The following is a 19,276-nucleotide window of genomic DNA, read 5'->3' on the forward strand; positions in this document are numbered from 1 at the left end:
GGTCTAATTACAAAATCTTGGTTTACTATATTTGTATTATTCCTTACGGGAACTCTGTAAAAGCTTCGACATTATTTCGAAGTGGACACCGAGAAGCCCATCAAAGTTTTTTGAAAGCAGGCCGCCATGTTCTTTTTCCGAGTTCATTAACAAATTGGTACTCTGGAATTACAAGCAATTATTTTTCATTGTACGGGCTAGTATAAATTTTAAGTCAAATCTCAATAAACGACTTTTATATCTTGTGCACTAAGAATTACATATCGCACTTATTTTCTAGAATGAAATTATAGTCTGTTTTACTTGTAGGTATGTATGTTCGTTTAGAAATCGTACCTTCAATAACATATGAGTTACTTTTCATGATAATATATTGTATAAATTTAGATAATATTCACTTTATTTATGTATGTTCACTTTGAACTGGCATCTTTATTAATATATCAGTTACTTGTCAAGGTAATATATTATCAGATAATCATTTGAATTTTTGAAAGTGTTAACTTTGAACTGGTATCTTAAATAACATATCAGTTACTTATCATGGTAATATATCATTAGATAATCATTTAAATTTTTAAAGGTTTACATTTTTCAGGATACACTCTATATGTATGTTCACTTTGAACTGGCACCTTTAATAATATATCAGTTACTTGTCATGGTAATGTATTATCAAATAATCACTTAAATTTTTAATGGTTTACATTTTTGAGAATACGCTTTATTTAAACTGGCACCTTTGATAACACATCAGTTACTTGTCATGGTAATATATGTATTTTGTGAAACAATATATTATCAGATAAAAGTTTAATTTTTAAAGGTTTACATTTTTGAGAATACGCTTTATGTATGTTCACTTTGAACTGAGACTTTGAATAATATATCAGTTACTTTTTATAATAATATATATTGTTACATAATTATTTCAATTGTTAAAGGTTTACATTTTTGAAGATCTGCTTACATTTTTGAACATGGCTAGACTTTTCATTTTAATGATAGTATAGTTATAATGTACTTCTGCCTCTTGTTTGCTTTGTGAATGTTTTTTAGTCACCTTTAATTTTTCCTTGTGTTATTGGCAATTTAATAAGTATTTAACACAAGGACTAAATATACCATTGTATTTAAATATTCATTTGTACAAGCGTTAAATATGAGTCCGCCGGTGTGTTTTAAATGCAAGCGATTTTTGCCGCGTGCAACGCGCCTCTGCACATTTTGCGGATCTGATAATAATTGTCATTTTTCTGATTGCACTGACTCTTTATCGGGAGTTGCAGCTTCTCCTCCGAGAATGGTGGGGTCTCTTGAAGTCCCTGCTTCACCATCCGTTACCGGATTGCGTTCTTCTCTGGTGTCTGACTCGGTGGACTCGTCCCTGGCGGCTCCTGGAGTCGCTGTGTCGCCGACTGACCTGGTCGCTGCACTTGCATCTCTCTCATCGGTTTTGTCATCACTGGACGATCGCATTGCTAGACTTGAATCTCGACTTGGGGCTGGCGATCGTATTGAGCGTGGACTGGATGCATTGGACGGCAGGTTGGCTGCCCTCGATTCGTCCATTCAGCGGCTGGTCTGTGTGGAGAGAAAGGTTGATGGCCTGTCGTCGGCTTTGGATGTCCTGTCGTCTGACGCGAGTGCGCTGAGGGACGGACAGCAGTTGCTGGATGACCGCTTGTCTCGTCTTGAGAGGGACCTTAGCCCCCGGGCGGTGGTCCCTTCATGTGTTATTTTGGCAGGGTCTGACGACTTGGTTAGGCCTGTTGAGAGGATGGAGGGAGAACGCAGGGACCACGAAATCATAGTTTTTGGTCTGCCCGAGTCGGTTTCGGAGGATGCTGCCGCCTTGATGACCGTTTTGGCTTCGTTTTTGGGATTGACGCTTACGCCTGGAGAGATTGTTACGTCATTTCGGATTCCTGTGAGGGGCGCCTCTCGTGGTCGGCCGCTTGTCCGACTAAACACTGTGGCGAGGAGGAATGAGCTCCTGGAGAGGGCTCGGCGTCAACGAGCCAGACTCGTTGCTTCTCTTATTTGTCCGTCGTGGCCTGGCGATAGCGTGTCCCTTCGAGAGAGGGCTACTGCTGCCGAGAGGCGAGTTTTCGGTGAGGTAAGTCGGCTTGCCCGTCTGCATGGCATTGGCTACGTATGGATGCGTCGTGGCGTGACATATTTTCGTGTCTCGGAGGGGTCGCGGGCGTTTTGTTATGTGTCACCTGAGGAAACGTTGCGTGTGGTGGGTTTTGGGGCTCGTTCCCCTGGCCCCTCCCTGTCCGCTCTCTCATTGGATGGTCGCTCGGATTGACTGACTCCGCTCGCGTTTGATTCTTTCTCTGCGTCTGTTTCTTGTTCTCGTCGTACCGGCGTCGGGGCCGGTTTCGGTTTTTTACGCGTGGCACATATTAACGCCAGATCATTCATTCCACATCTTACGCAAATCAGATTTTATTGCTGTTTGGCGGCCGGACGTGCTTGCTGTCAGTGAGACGTGACTTCGTAGTGAGGTAAATTCGACTGATATCTCTGTTCCGGGGTACTCTATTGTGCGGTATGATAGGCCTACGGCGAGTAGGGGGGGTGGAGTGGCCCTTCTTATCAGTGACTCACTCTCTTTCCAGGTGTACTCCATCTCGCATCCTGCAGGATCTCATGTTGATACAGTTGGAATTATATTACATATTAATCGTAAAAAAATAGCGGTTGCCTGTGTCTATCGCCCTCCCCGCTCGCCCCTATCAGATCTTGGTCACATTGAGGCATGCCTGTCTGAAGTCGCGTGTTGCTCCGATTTTATTGTCTGTATGGGGGATTTTAACATAAACATGCTCTCGCAAACAGATATAGGCACTAAACAGATGAGATCATTAATGTCTCTTCTCGCTGAGGTAGGTCGTTGACTCGCCGACTCGCATAACGTGTTCCTCGGAATCGCTAATTGATCTTATTCTTGTGTCATCTGGCGTTGATATCGTGAAGTCTTGTACATGCGATGCGTTCTCCATCAGTGATCACTGTGCGGTTTGTGCTGTGCTGCGCTTGCGGAGGCCGTTGCGTCGATCGCGAGTCTTTTTATATCGCAATTTAAAATCTATTTCGCCCGGTGATATTGAGGCTGAACTTGCCAGAATCGATTGGTCGTCTATCTTTAACTTTACTTGCGTCGACGCGATAGTCTCTTTTTTCGAGTCTGCGTTGCTTACTGTTTTCGATCGCTTTGTGCTGATTTCTTGCGGTCGCTCATTTAGACCTCCCGCCCCGTTGATAAACGTTGCAGTGAGAAAATTGATCGCTCTTAAATCTCGAGCGCTTAATAGATTTCGGAGTACTCGATCCAGTGCCGACTGGACCCTATATAAAGATATTCGTAATGCCACTGCTGCGGCTGTTCGTCGGGAAAAAAAGGCATTCATCTCCTTACCCCTTTCCTCCAATTCCCCTCGGCATTTTTGGCGCAGTCTCTCTCTTCTTGGTGCAATCGCCTCGGCTTCCCCATCAATCCCGAACCACCTACTTAATCCATCTTTCCTTAACAATCATTTTATAGTCTCTCTTCCTAGCCCCCTCTCCAGTTCCCCTTCATCCCCTCTACTCACTTCTCCTACAGATCCTGTCAATTCTGATTCCTTTTCTTTCACTCCTATTACTGGTACTTGTCTCTATAATATCCTAAAGCATATAAAACTTACTTCCGCTGGTCCCTACGACATATCTGGTCACATGCTCCTTCTATGTCTTCCACAATGTCTTGCTCCTTTACTACATGTACTTAATTATTCTTTGTCCTCTAATACTTTCCCCACAGCCTGGAAGAAATCAGTGGTGATTCCTATCCCTAAAATCAATAACCCCTCTTCCCCCTCCTCCTTTCGTCCTATATCTATCCCTCCTTTTTTGTCTAAGTTACTGGAACGTGTATGTTTTAACCAGCTAAATGATTTCCTCAGGAAATCCAATGCAATTCCCGATTGTCAGTCCGGTTTTCGCAATTCTCACAGCACCACTACTGAGTTACTACACTTGTCAAATACGGTGTTGAGTAGTTTTGATTCGGGAAAATTAACGTCTATTATCGCCCTCGATTTTTCAAGGGCATTTGACAATCATGAGTTGTTTCTTCTAAAACTTTCCGCTGTTGGTCTCTCTAGCTGCTCATTATCCTTTCTATGCTCTTTCCTTACAAATCGCTCTCAATGTGTCCTTCTTTATAATCCTTCTCCTTCCTTCTCCCGCTATCGTAAGATTCCATCTGGTGTTCCACAAGTTGCCATTCTTGGTCCTCTGCTTTTCACTCTTTTCACAGCTGACCTCGCCTCTGTCCTGCTTAAATCTGAATTGTTCATATATGCTGATGATGTTGTTCTTCTATATTCTTTCCAACTAACTAATTCTACCGCTGTAACCGACATAAATCAGGATCTCTGCTTGATTGCTGAATGAGCCTCCTCAAATGCACTTCATCTTAACTCCTCTAAGTCCTCGTTGATTGTGGCAGGATCACCCTACTTACTATCCCACCTCTCCTCTTTTAACATTTTCCTCAACCAATCGCAAATTTTTCGCTCTTCATCCATTAAAATACTTGGAGTGCATTTTGACTCCTCCTGGTCTTTTGGCGAGCATGTTCTGGTGAAGTGTCGAGCAGCCTTCTTACGTCTTCGTCTATTGTACCCTTTCCGGCATATCCTCTCAACTTCACAGAAGCTCCTTGTATCCCAAATGCTTGTAATCTCCTTATTTGACTACGCTGATGTGATATACATTCCGGCTCTGTCTCATAAACTCCTTACCCGTATTCAGCGTATGCAGAATTCATGCCTTCGTTTCTCGTACAACGTTCGTAAATACGATCATATATCCCCTAGTTTTTTGCGTTCCGGCTGGCTAAAAGTTCATCAACGTTTTGTCCTCCACTTGTGCTGTCTTGTGTTTCGTCTTTTGCGCTCAGGCATTCCTCGATATCTCCGCAGTCTTTTGAATTTAAATTCTGCTCTCCATGCTGAAAATACTCCTGTCACTCGTTGTTATGATTCCTTATCCTTTCCCAGGCATCGTACATCCAAATTTAAGGCTGCTTTTTCTTATACTTCCACAAAATTCTATAATGTGTTACCCTCTTTTATCCGTTCATCCCCCTCGCTACATTCGTTTCGTTCAGCTGCTGCAAAATTTATATCGACTTTGTAAGACTATTATTTCTCTCGTATTATTTCTCTTGTAAATTTTGCTGTATTTTGCGCTCTGTATTTCTCCATGTATGGTTCACATATTTACACATTCGAAATTATTTTTCATTAATTATATGAATATTTGTATGGTGTCTGTAATCAATTATATATTTCTGTACCTCTGTATTTCTACTTTAGTCGAATAGTTTACTAGGGAGCATAGTAGCAGCGGTATTGCTGATGCCTTACACTATTTGTGTATACTATATATATATATATACAATAAATAATAATAATAATAATAAATTGAAATTAAAATGAAATTTAATTAATGAAATGATTCCTAAAATCCATAAACCAGGTACACCCCTTAGAATTATTTTCTCAGCGATGGAGAGTCCACTCTACCCTTTGGCATCTTTTTTACACAAAATAATTTACAAGGTGAGCAGCAATTCTTCCAGTCACATAAAAAATAGTTTTCATTTGACCAGCGTTCTAAGAGAAACTAAGTTTGACAGTGATTTTATTTTGATCTCACTTGACGTGGTTTCTCTTTTCACCAATATACCGCTTGAATTAGCTCTGGACAGCATTTCTCATAGATGGCCTCTGATTTCAAATATTACGAACATAACTAAAGAAGAATTTAATGTCGCTCTAAGATTCGTGTTTAACTCGGCTTTCTTCTCTTTTGATGGGGTCATTTACAGACAAAAATTTGGAATGCCTATGGGTTCACCTCTGTCTCCAGTGATCGCTGACATTGTTCTACAAGACCTGGAAAGGAAAGCTTTAGATACTCTAGGTTTTCATATCCCGTTCTATGTCCGATATGTGGACGATATCGCCATGGGTATCCCTTGTGAAAAGACCTCAGAAATTTTAAATATATTTAACTCGTTCCACCCTAGGTTACAGTTTACGATGGAGATAGGTGGTAGTGAACTGAATTTCTTGGACATTACCATTATTAAAAGCAATGGGCGATTGGAGTTTGATTGGTATCATAAGCCAACATTTTCCGGTAGATACTTAAATTTTTTGTCAGAACATCCTCTTTCACAGAAGAAGGGCGTGGTTATGGGAATGGTTGATAGAGCTTTCTTATTATCAGTTCCTAAATATCACAAAAAGAATTTAATTATTGTTATAGAAACACTTTTAAACAATGACTATCCGATGGATTTTATATTTAATGTAATAAGTGAACGTCTTAAATCTTTATTACATGGGAAAACGTTGAAACAAAATACTGAGAACGAATTTTGTACAGATGACACAAGAAAGATGTGGTTCTCGTTTCCTTATGTGACGAAGGTTCCGGAAAAATTTAGAGATATAATTAAGGATTTTAACGTCAATCTTGCGTTCTTCAGTCTTAATAAACTCAATTGTTTTATAAAAACACATAAAGATCCAGTGCCTAATTTGGCAAAAAGAAATGTAGTGTATAAGATTAACTACAATGATTGCGACGCATCATACGTCGGGCAGACAAAAAGAACAGTGAAGACGAGAATCACAGAACACCGAAATGACATCCGAAAAACTAATAGCAATCATTCAGTTATCACTGAGCATAGATTGAATTTTAACCATGATTTTGATTGGGACAATGTGGAAATTATGGATAATGAACGACTTTTATACAAACGACGAATTGCCGAAATGGTTCACATACAATTACAGAAAAATGGTTTGAATTCACAATCCGACACGGAATTTTTACATCATGCATACATATCGATTCTTAATAATCTAAATTGAATATTGGCATTAGTATGTTATCTGCCTTTATCTTTTGTAGTCTATGCTTGGTGTGAATCTACATGTTGTGTTTTTTGACTTGTTCAATATGTAATTTCGTGAAGGTTGACTTACGTATGTTTCATGCTTGTATTCAAACGCTTTTCGGTTATGACTTATTCGCTTGTCGACCATTAGTGTGTTAACATGACATACCACGTTTCTCGATATAATTTGATTTAAAATTTATTTAATAATGACACACTGAGAAAATTTTACTTATTGTTGACGGTTGTTGATTTTGCGGCATTTGTTGTTAATTTGGATTATTTGTACATGGCTATGCGGGTGAGTGATTCACTGGTAATTTACAAAAAATTTTTTTGACACATTGTGGTAATAATTATTTTTTCGTCACACACAGAATACATCTGTGATCGTTTGCCACTAGCTTTATCAATCTTGTGTCACGATTTGAAGAAGATGGAACGAGTGGTCACTCTCTAGTCTAGCTATGAAAATTAATATGACTGTATAGTTCGGATACATTGAAGATGGCTCGAAGGAAGGCCGAAACGTCTGAACAGAGTAATATGGAATAAATTCGTAATTCATCGCAAACGTCTACAGCGATTTCACTCTCATTAGCCCTTGATTATTTTCTCTTTTTTAATGAAATGAATTAAAATAAAATATTAATTTAAAAAAGAACGGAACGAAAAAGGGCTACGAGCCTAAAATTTAATCGTTATAAAATTGAAATTATTAAGAAGTCACAGAACATAAACATGTCATTTCGTTATAATATAAACTTTAATTTGCCGGCAATAAACAATAAAACATAAACAAAGCAAAAACAGACGTTTCGATCCCTGTTGGATCACTATCAATGTTATAATATAAAAGTAAAACGGTGAAAATATTTAAAAAATTAGAATATAAAAATTATAATTCACTCTCAATCGCAAAACTTGTAAGACTCATAGTATTAATGTAATAAAAAAAACACTCAGTGTAACATGAAGCTTGTACAATGGTTGTAGTCAGTAAAAATGTGAACTTCTGGACATAGTATGCGGATTAGAACGAAATTGTATCTGTTAAAACGTATATAAAATTATTATTTAAAAAATATAATATTAAAAGTGCATAAAGCAAGAAAAAAAAATAAATACCAAATACAAAAAGAAAAAAAAATATATAACATTAAATGAGTAATCTAGAATTCTTAGAAATATAAACTTAATTAATAAATAATAAATTAATGTGTGAATAACAAAGAAAATTAATAGAAAATAACAATTTGTAACAATTAAAATAAATAATGAAAAATACATTACAGATCATATGTCAGTATAAAATAAAATTGTCTATTGTAATTACAAACTAAAATATATCAAAATAAATTGTGTAACAGTTAAAATAACATTTGATATATACCTTATAGAACATATGCCAATATAATATAAATATATCAAATTATCAGACAATGCGATGAGAGTGAAATGGTCATCTCTCTAGTGTGTTCAGAGACAATGTGAGTAAGACAATCTTTGGTAAGCAGGTTGAAGTGTAAATGCCGAAGGAAGGAGTAAATAAGAGAGAGAGAAATAAAGTAGAGGGAAAAGAAATTGGGAAGAAGGGAAGTAAGAAGGAAAGCAGTTAAGAAGGAGAAAGAGATTGTATAATTTGCGAATAAGACTCGAGTAATGATTCTGTATCATTCATTTTATTTAGACCCTGTTTTTGTCTTTTGATGTGAATCATTTCAGACACCAATCTCTTACTATACGAAGATTCACAATCTAAAATTCTCACATCGTTCCATCTAAAGTTATGGTCAAAATTGACGCAATGATCAGTTATGACAGTGGGAGAACCTGTATTCTTCCTAATGTCAGATTTATGTTCACCTTGTACTCTTCTCTTTGTCTGACCAACATAACTCGCTTCACAGTCATCACACGAGATCTTACATACAACATTTTGATTGGATAAAAATTCCAACTTATGTTTTCCCTTCCTGATAAGACCTTTTAAAGTGTTAGGGATGGTAAAAGCTAATTTACAATGGAACATGCTAGAAATCGGAAGAAAGTTCTCTGAAATAGACTTAACGTAAGGAATAGTGAAATATTTATCTTTTACTTGTAAATTATGTGTAATATGTTTGTTGTGGATATGAAATTTTAGTCTTTGTTCAATTGTAGAAAAAATGAAAGATAAAGGATAACAATTGTCCAGGAAAATATGAATAGCTTCTATTAAATTTTTTTCTTGGAACCATGGGTGTGATAATAAGAAAATTTTATGGAACTGATGATTGTCTTTCTTATGACAAAGAGGATGATTAGAGTAAAAATTAAGAAACCTACCAGAAAAAATGTTTTTATGATATATATCGAAAATAATTCTATTATTATATATAATAAGTGTTGTGTCTAGAAAACTCAATCTGCCTCCCGATCCAACCTCCAAGGTAAATTGTAGTCTCGTATGTAGAGAATTAAAAGTATTAAGTGTATCAATTATAATATCAGATGGAAGCGCGAGAATAATATCATCTACATATCTGAAATAAAACAAAGGCTCTACTGTTAATCTATTGATAGCTATTTCTTCTAGATCTTGCAATACTATGTCAGCGATTATCGGCGATAAAGGTGAACCCATTGGAGTACCAAAAACCTGTTTGTAAGTTTTATTGTTAAAAGCAAAAAAGGTAGAATCTAAAATAAATTTAACTGCAATGGTAAATTCATTTTTTGAAATGTTAGTCTTCGCTGAGATGTATTCCCATCTCCTGTCAATGCTATTCAATGCTAGATCAACAGGAATATTAGTAAAAAGGGACACTACATCCAACGAAGCCAAAACATATTGAGAATCAAACCTTTTACCATTTAATTTCTCAACTAAATGGAAACTGTCTTTAATGTGGCTAAAAGTCTTTGGTATGCTGTCGTTAATAATGTTATGTAGAAAAAGAGAAAGAAAATATAAAGGACTATTGATAGAAGAAACAATCACTCTCAATGGGTTACCGTCTTTATGAATTTTAATCAAACCGTAAGCTCTAGGTATAACAGGGTATAACACCATCAGTTGTAAGTAATCTTCGATATGTTTGATCGTCAATGTAACTGTTAGAGCGATGATCTAATTGTCATATTTTAGTTGTAATCCGCCCTGCTAGGGAATACCGCTGGTAGCGGAAACGAGCGGCGCGAGTGTCGCGTTGGTGTTATTTTTAGTTGTCTAGTTAGCAGCCCTGCGCTGGCAGTTGTTGTATTAGCTCTTGAAGAAGGAAATACAAGTTTTTCCATACCGCAGCAATTCATTGCATCAAGTTATTTAGATACAGTCCACTCATTTCTAAGAAGCAAGCATTTACGAGAAAACACGTGCAAGGCACCGGTTCTCACTTGAGAACACGTAACATTGGTCCTTCGAGCCGGATAAGTCAGCTCGGAGAACGACGAAACGAAGCATTCGATAGACAAAGGGATCGCTGGGCTAACAATCGAGGCGGGTGTCTGGGATTAAAAAGACGCTGTGAGGCGTTTGGCATCGTATTTAGATACCCGTAAGGTAAGCGGTTCCGCATGTCCAGTGAGTATAATCGTTACACCCGTTTGTGTAAGCATTCATAGTATCAGGCCTCGTGGTCAAAAGGAAAAGCGGCGCCATATTGGTTAGTGCCGCGACTCGCGAAGAAGATAGGAGATATCGACGCTATAGTTCGATCGCGGCCATCGATAATCGATCGTTAGGCAGTAGTCAGTGTTGGTTCGCAATAGCGTAACGCGACTTCTCATTATAAGAATAGGTTAAACAGTATCGTACGAGATGCCGGATTCAGACGGAAGCGGCAGCAACGAGCAGGCGTCGAATGCCGCTGCATTAAAATCGTTAAAATCGAAAAGAGCACAAATCAAGCGTCAATGTACTAGAGTAGCCACATATCTAGAGACGTCAGGCGTGCAAAGCGCCTCTCCGGTCGAGCTTCGTCAGAGACTACATAAAGTTAACGAGACATGGGACGCGTTTAACGATGTTCAATCGGCTATTGAAGAAATAGAGATAACCTCAGATAATACGGACAGTCACGATGAAGAACGGCGGGCTTTTGAAGAGAAATATTTTGCTATCGCGTCCGGGCTCGAAGCATTAATCGAAGCTAGGTTAGGTTTAGGTTCGATCGTTAATTTAAATCAAAATTCGCGTCGTGAAAGAGAGGGCACACCAGCCACGCTGGGGGGTAGCAATAGCGATCATTTAAAGCTGCCGCGTGTGAATTTGCCCACCTTCGCAGGAACTTTTGAGGAGTGGATGCCGTTCCGCAACATGTTTCGCAGCATGATTGACCAGAACGCGGCGTTGCCTAAGGCACAGAAAATGCAATATTTAGTTTCAGCTCTGCGAGGTGAAGCGCGTGATATTATTGGTTCCCTCGAGATATCTGACGAGAATTACACGGAAGCCTGGGAGATGCTGTTAGATAGGTACGACGATTCGGGAGCCATAATTCAGAAACATATCAAGGCTATGTTCGAGATTCAAGCAGTCGCGAAAGAGAATCATTTGTCATTGCGACGCCTATTGGATTGTTTCCTGAAGCATTTGCGCGCGCTAAAGGCATTAAACAGGCCCATCGATAGTTGGGACGATCTTATGGTATATCTAATAAGCAGCCGCCTGGATCCAAAGACAAATCGAGCTTGGGAAATCACCGTGAAACAAGGAGAGGCCCCTACTCTCAAGCAGCTAACGGATTTTTTGGCGCAACACTGCAAGGCCTTGGAGGCGTCAGCACGTACAACGCAGAGCGGAACGCCTGGACAGAATCTAGGAAAGGGCCACCAAGCCAAGGGCATTATCGCGGCCCCGGCTACGATAAGCAGTAAATGTACATACTGCCGAAAGGAAGGGCACCCAATATACAAGTGTCCGGAATATTTGCAGATGAGCGTCAATGATCGATTCAAAGAAGCAAGAACACGCAAGCTGTGTCTAAACTGCCTCAAGGTTGCCTCACACATAGCTAAGAACTGTAGCGGAGGAGCGTGTCGCAGGTGCAATAAGCGGCACAACACATTACTTCACATGGAATCATCCTCGGAAGCAACTTCGGAGGCCATGGCGAAGGAGGTTACAACCGAACAGGAAAAGGTAGTGGCTATCGGTTTAAGTCACAAAGCTGTGAAGCAAGAAAATCAAATCTTACTCGCAACGGCATTAGTAAACATAGCGGATAATAATGGCAGGAGTATAACATGCAGAGTTCTATTGGATAGCGGCTCGCAATCCTGTTTCATTACCAGCAGCTGCGTTAAGCGATTGGCTGTTAAGCCAGTTTCGACGAACGTTCCGATTTCTGGTTTAGGAGCAATGTCCACACAAGCTAACAAGAGGGTTAGAATAACCTTACAATCAAGAGTGAACAAATTCTCCACGGTCCTCGACTGCTTGGTGATAGAACGTATTACGCAAGCGATACCCGGTAGTCGGATTAGCATGAACGAGCTGCAAGTTCCGGAAGGGATCTTATTGGCCGATCCTGAGTTTTATAAATCTTCGGTAGTGGACTTGCTCCTGGGTGCGGAAATATTTTTCGACTTAATGTGCGTAGGCAGAATCAAGATTTCAAGAACGCAGCCGACATGGCAAAAGACTTTGCTAGGCTGGATAGCTTCGGGAAGCCTGACATCCGAGGATCCCAGAGATAAGGGTGTTGTTTGTAATTTAGCAGTTTACGAAGAGTTGAACGCGAACCTAGCCCGTTTTTGGCAGATCGAGCATCAGGGGAGGCAAAGTACTCGCTCTCCGGAGGAACGTATATGCGAGAAGCATTTTGAGCGTACTTATCAGCGCAACAAGGAAGGCCGTTTCATCGTGCGGCTCCCAGTAAAGGAAGAGCAGCTTCAAAAGATTGGGGATTCTCAGGAATCAGCTCTCAGGCGGTTCAACAATTTGGAGAAGAAATTCAGCAAGCAGCCCCAGTTAAAGCAGGCTTATGTAGAGTTTATGCAAGAATATTTGCAATTAGGGCACATGCGAGAAGTACAAACCGAGGAGGCAGATGTTCAGCCGCAATATTATCTAGCGCACCATTGCGTATTAAAGGAATCAAGCACTACTACAAGATTGAGGGTAGTGTTCGACGCGTCAAGCAAGTCATCCAGTGGTGTTTCATTGAACGACGCATTGATGGTGGGGCCGGTTGTACAGCAGGATCTATTCGCTATATTGCTAAGATTTAGGAGTTTTAAGTACGTAGTGACGTCTGACATAAGCAAGATGTACAGGCAGATATTCGTGCATCCAGAGCAAACTTCTTTGCAGCGTATAATATGGAGGGACAACCCAGAGAAAGCTATTAAGAAGTACGAGTTGCTAACGTTAACGTACGGAACTGCACCAGCATCGTTCCTAGCTACGAAAAGCATCCAGCAGTTAGCTAATTTGGAGGAAAAGCAGTGGCCCGTGGGCGCAGCAGTAGCACGAAGAGATTTCTACATGGACGACCTCATATCTGGCGCGGATTCCATCGGAGAAGCAAAAATGATCCGTGATCAGGTGGCAGCGTTGCTCCTGAAAGGTGGATTCGTGCTCAGAAAGTGGGCTTCGAATGACGAAGAATTATTGCGAGACGTGCCGGGTGAAAGGATAGACAACGCAATTATGGAGCTTGATAAGGATGGCACTACAAAAACTTTGGGTGTCAAATGGAATCATCGCAAGGACGCATTTCAATATTCCATTAAAGTAGCCTGTACTGCGGGCTGCACGAAGAGGATAATGTTGGCTAGCATAGCGCAAATATTTGATCCGCTCGGGTTATTGGCGCCTGCAATAATAACAGCAAAAATATTAATTCAGGAACTGTGGAGGCTCCAGCTGGAATGGGACGAATCGCTACCAGCGGATATATTTGCTAAATGGTCAAAGTTTACTGAGGACATGCAATGTCTGGATGAATTCTGCGTGCCACGTCGAGTCGTTGCCGAGGGATCGTGCTCAGAGGTTCAATTGCATGGATTTTGCGACGCCAGCGAAAGGGCGTATGGAGCATGCATCTATTTGAAGACTCTCAATCAAGATGGTTCGGCTCAAGTCCAGTTGTTGTGCGCCAAGAGCAGGGTAGCCCCGATCAAAACGGTGTCGATACCCAGACTCGAGTTATGCGGAGCTCAGCTGTTAGTTCAATTAGTTAATAAAGTCAGAGACGCGTTAGTCATCAAATTGTCCAAGACATATTATTGGTCAGACTCATCTATCGTTTTACAGTGGATCAAATGCACGAATAAAAGGTTACCGGTCTTCGTTGCGCACAGAGTAGGAGAAATTCAAGAATCTACAGCGGCAGCAGATTGGAACCACGTTGGTAGTAAAGAAAATCCCGCGGATTTAGTATCCCGAGGTACAGCTCCGAGGGAATTGTGCAACGCTCAGCTATGGTGGGAAGGTCCTACATGGCTGAAAGATATGGCTCAAGTCAGACCATGGCGGCAAGAGAAGGATACGTTAGGGGATCCAGTAGAACAAGATTCAGAATCGATAGTAGCATTAACATCGAAGATTGCGCCGGACGATAGCTTCATGAATAGATTTTCAACCTTACAAAGGCTCATTCGAGTTACGGCAACGTGTCTACGGTTTGCGAATTTTTGCAGAAAAAAAAGGGAAAAAACAGATAAGCCATTATCAGCAGAAGAATTAGCTCAGGCGAAATTATGTTTAATTAAAATGGAGCAAAATTCGGCTTTTCATTCGGAGATAGAAGCGTTAAGAAAAGGTAGGGCGATTGCGAATAGTAGTTGCTTAAAATATCTTAACCCATTGCTAGATAAGGACGACTTGCTACGAGTGGGGGGTAGACTGCGACATGCGGATTTGCAGTACGATGCCAAACACCAATTAGTACTACCCCAGCGTTCTAGAATCACTGAATTGATAATTATGCACGAGCACATTAGACATTTTCATGCCGGGGCTCAAGCAACGTTGGCTGCAGTTCGGCAGTCATACTGGCCAATTAGGGCTCGCGGTACAATTAAGAGATTAATCTATAAATGCGTTAAATGTTTCAGATATAGACCACGTCACTCGACACAAATTATGGGAGACTTGCCGCGCGACAGAGTCTCAGTTTCTAGGCCCTTTGTTAATGTAGGGGTTGATTTTTGTGGCCCCATTCACATACGAGAGAGAAGGGGAAGAGGGTCCAAGCGAGTTAAGGGATATGTTGCTGTGTTCGTTTGCATGGCCGTCAAGGCTATACATTTGGAGGTTGTTTCAGATCTCACTACAGAGGCATTTCTTAACGCGTTCAAGCGTTTCATTGGGCGTCGGGGAAAACCGACCAATGTATATTCGGACAATGGCACGAATTTTGTTGGAGCCGACAAAGAGTTAAAGAAGTGCCTAGAGGTATTTTCACAGGAGCAGAAGGGACGCAATATTATGGACTATGCGGCTTCGGAAGGCATAAAATGGAACTTTATTCCCGCTCGAGCCCCCCACTTTGGAGGATTATGGGAAAGTTCAGTAAAGTCGTTCAAAGCCCATTTTTATAAGACAGCTTCAGATGCGTGTCTGACCTTCGAAGAGGTCTCGACTCTCGTAGTGCAGATCGAAGGGATTTTAAACTCGCGCCCGCTGACGGCTATATCGGAGGATCCCAATGATTTAGGTTTTCTGTCACCAGGTCATTTTCTTATAGGTGCTGCGTTGACCTCTTTTCCAGAGGCGGACTTGTTGGACACTAGGATTAATCGACTTTCTAGATGGCAATTAATCGAAAGGATACGTCAGCATTTTTGGAAGAGATGGTCTGCTGAATATTTACTGGGCCTTCAAAGACGTAACAAATGGCCATCTAATACAGGACCAACAATACAAGTCGGGCAATTAGTCGTTTGCCGCGAAGATGGATTGCCGCCGTTAAAATGGGTACTCGGGCGAGTATATGAAGTCATGCCTGGAGCAGACGGAGTAGTCAGAGCGGCTAAGATAAAGACAGTCAATGGAGAATACAAGCGTCCTGCGGCGAAGCTATGTGTATTGCCTATTGAAGAAGGTCCTATCTAAAACGGGGCCATTGACGACGATTAGTTTTTAAGTAGATACGTATAATGAATATAGGTTATTGGTTTCATTTTATGATTTAATTTGTTGCTATCCGCGGATAAGCAAGGCGCGCGGTTATGTTAGAGCGATGATCTAATTGTCATATTTTAGTTGTAATCCGCCCTGCTAGGGAATACCGCTGGTAGCGGAAACGAGCGGCGCGAGTGTCGCGTTGGTGTTATTTTTAGTTGTCTAGTTAGCAGCCCTGCGCTGGCAGTTGTTGTATTAGCTCTTGAAGAAGGAAATACAAGTTTTTCCATACCGCAGCAATTCATTGCATCAAGTTATTTAGATACAGTCCACTCATTTCTAAGAAGCAAGCATTTACGAGAAAACACGTGCAAGGCACCGGTTCTCACTTGAGAACACGTAACAGTAACTATCGCGCTTCCATCTCACCAACAATGCACGTAAATCCTGAATTAACTTTCTAATTGGATCTTTAGCAATGACTTCGTAAGTATTAGAATCTGAAAGAATCTCTTCCATTTTTGTTATGTAAGTGTCTGTCAAGAACAACAGTGACATTCCCCTTGTCAGCGTTTGTAATAAGAATATTTGGATGGTTATTAATAAATTTATTAGTTATGTGTAGCCAATTTGAAATCTGTTTGTCAAAAAAATTAGGAGCAGGAAAATTATTCTGGAATCTGTTGAGAATTGAGATAGAATTGTTTCTAACAAAATTGATAATATTCTTGGGTCGACCAATAATTTTATTCTCAATTTGTTTAATAAACTCAATCAAAGTTTTTTCTTTGTTATTCTTATTAATTGGAAGCCCAAATTTATCATCAAGTTGTAATAGATATTTAACTTCAAGGGGAATGTCAATGCTAAAATATTAATTATAATTAAAATAAAATATCGAGATTGTCGTTGAAGATCTAGGTATTTACCACGTCGAGGAAGAGGATGTATAGATATTCTCGAATTAATCGTCTAGGTGTTCGCTGTCGAGGAATTAAGCGTCTAGATGTTTGTCGTCGAGGAAGTGGGTGTCTAGGTGTTCGCTATTAGGGAAATGGGTGTCTAGGTATTCGCCGTCGAGGAAATGGATGTCTAGGTGTTCGCTGTCGAGGAAGTGGGCGTCTAGGTGTTAGCCGTCGAAGAAGTGAGCGTCTAGGTGTTGTCTACATTCGCCGTCGAGGAAATGGGTGTCTAGGTGTTCGCCGTCGAGGAAGTTGGTGTCTAGGTGTTCGCCGTCGAGGAAATGAGTGTCTAGGTGTTCGTCGTCGAAGAATTCGCCGTCGAGGAAATGGGTGTCTAGGTGTTCACCGTCGAAGATGTGGATGTCTAGGTGTTTGTAATCGATGAACTGAGTGTCTAGGTTTTCGCCGCCGAAGAAGTGGGTGTCTAGGTATTGTCTGCATTCGCCGTCGAGAAAGTGGGTGTCTAGGTGTTCGAGGAAATGAATGTCTAGGATTTCGTTTGCCGTCGGAGAAATAAGTGTCGTGATCAATGCCATCAGTCGGCAGTCTAGGGCGATTGGTGTACAGCAGCTTATTCGACGAGCTTTTGCATGAAACGAAAGAATCTGGCAGAAAAAAAGTGTCGCTCTGCCACGTGAATCGAGATATTAAGCGTTAAAGTTGACAACTATTGGTTTTCTCAAAAAGTACTATTCTATCAAATGTTAATTTTCTTCTTTACAGGATTGTATTGTAAATAAAATGTAGTTGTATTATTAGTTGAACGCAGCATAAAATTTCAAGCATAAAATTATGTTTTTCAGATTCTGGTTAGAAGCCGTAAATAATGAGAAATGGACTAGAGGCCCTTGTTCCTCTTAGGCCGGTTGCACCAACGTTACTTTGGATTTTAAGCGAAACTTAAAACTTTCTCTCTCTTGTTTTAAAACCGATAGTGACAGGGACAAAGAGAGTTTTAAGCCTCGCTTAAGATTAAAATAACTTTGGTGCAACCGGGCCTTAGATTACAAATAAGTTACTGGAATAAAAAGATCTTATCAATTGGTAGCTGATACTATTTTAATTAAGAGCACATAGAGGTACAGTAGTATACAAAAAATAGCCGAATATCGTGAGATAATGACAAATGTAAATCGTTCAGTGTCGGATCACGAATTTGGAAGGTCGTACAACAGCAAAACGTTGAACCAAAGCTATACAAAAAAGATATAATTTATATATTCCAAACAATATTTGCATATATTCAGCAAAGAAAATTTATGCACAACGTATACAAAATATAGAAGACCATCGTCTTGATATGATATCAAAAACTGGCGCCAAGTTAAATTCTACTATCAAAATAAAAAGTGAAACCCAAGTATTTTATAAATTCTACCAAGTTAAATTTTATTATTATAAGACGATGGGGGTGGTGGTGGGATTTTTTAATTGAGTAATAGTAACTTTAATCGTATAAAAATTTACTTTTTTGAAAAAAGGTAAAAAAAGCGCTAAGCGTGCGTGCTTCTCGTGTGGAAACCACCATTTGGGCCGGTTTCACCAACGTTATTACTTAATCAGCCGTGGAACTGATGACTAATTGCGTTTGCTGTTTGATGGAACTCTTTGTATATGATACATTCCAACCCAAGTTATAATGGCTTTATTCCCCTTCAAAAATTATTACATAAAAATCATATCACAAAGTATATGTATCATCTGTATAAAAGATTTGATATCAACAATTGTAGCGCAAAGTTAAATTCATATTACTGTAATAATTATTAATGATATGTATCATTCCTATAAAAGATTTGATATCAAGAACTGGCGCCAAGTTAAATTTCAAAAACAAAGTTTTTAATAGCCTAGTCAGTTGAGATAAAGTCGACGAGTCCTATTTTCAATAATATCTAAAAATGAATTTCGTAAAAAAAGCATCTTACATAATAATAATTATATAATTTGCGGGAGGAATAAAATATTACTTATGGTAATCAGCCGTAGAACTGATGACTAATTGCGTTTGCTGTTGGATGAAATTCTTTGTATATGATACATTCCAACCCAAGTTATAATGGCTTTATTCTCCTTCAAAAATTATTACATGAAAATCATTATATCACAAAATTTACTAAATCTGATGATATATGTATCGTCTGTATAAAAGACTATTTAATCATGTACAAACTTACCTTTTTAAAGAAGGTAAAAAAAGAGCTAAGCGTGTGTGCTTCTCGTAAAGAATCACCATTTGGGCCAGTTTCACCAATTACTTAATCGGCCGTGAAATTGATAACTAATCAC

At 39.7% G+C, this 19,276-nt stretch overlaps 1 protein-coding gene across 1 annotated transcript; it reads left to right on the top strand.

Annotated features, from left to right (window-relative positions):
- The first annotated feature begins 10,772 nt into the window (after positions 1-10,772).
- LOC108764680 (uncharacterized) lies at positions 10,773-16,016 on the top strand. The gene has a single exon (XM_018513024.1). It carries the CDS (start codon positions 10,773-10,775, stop codon positions 16,014-16,016), a length of 5,244 nt encoding a protein of 1,747 aa, XP_018368526.1.
- Positions 16,017-19,276: the final 3,260 nt, after the last annotated feature.

The sequence above is a fragment of the Trachymyrmex cornetzi genome, unplaced genomic scaffold, assembly GCF_001594075.2.
Source record: "Trachymyrmex cornetzi isolate Tcor2-1 unplaced genomic scaffold, Tcor1.1 scaffold1148, whole genome shotgun sequence".
Classification (NCBI taxonomy): domain Eukaryota; kingdom Metazoa; phylum Arthropoda; class Insecta; order Hymenoptera; family Formicidae; genus Trachymyrmex; species Trachymyrmex cornetzi.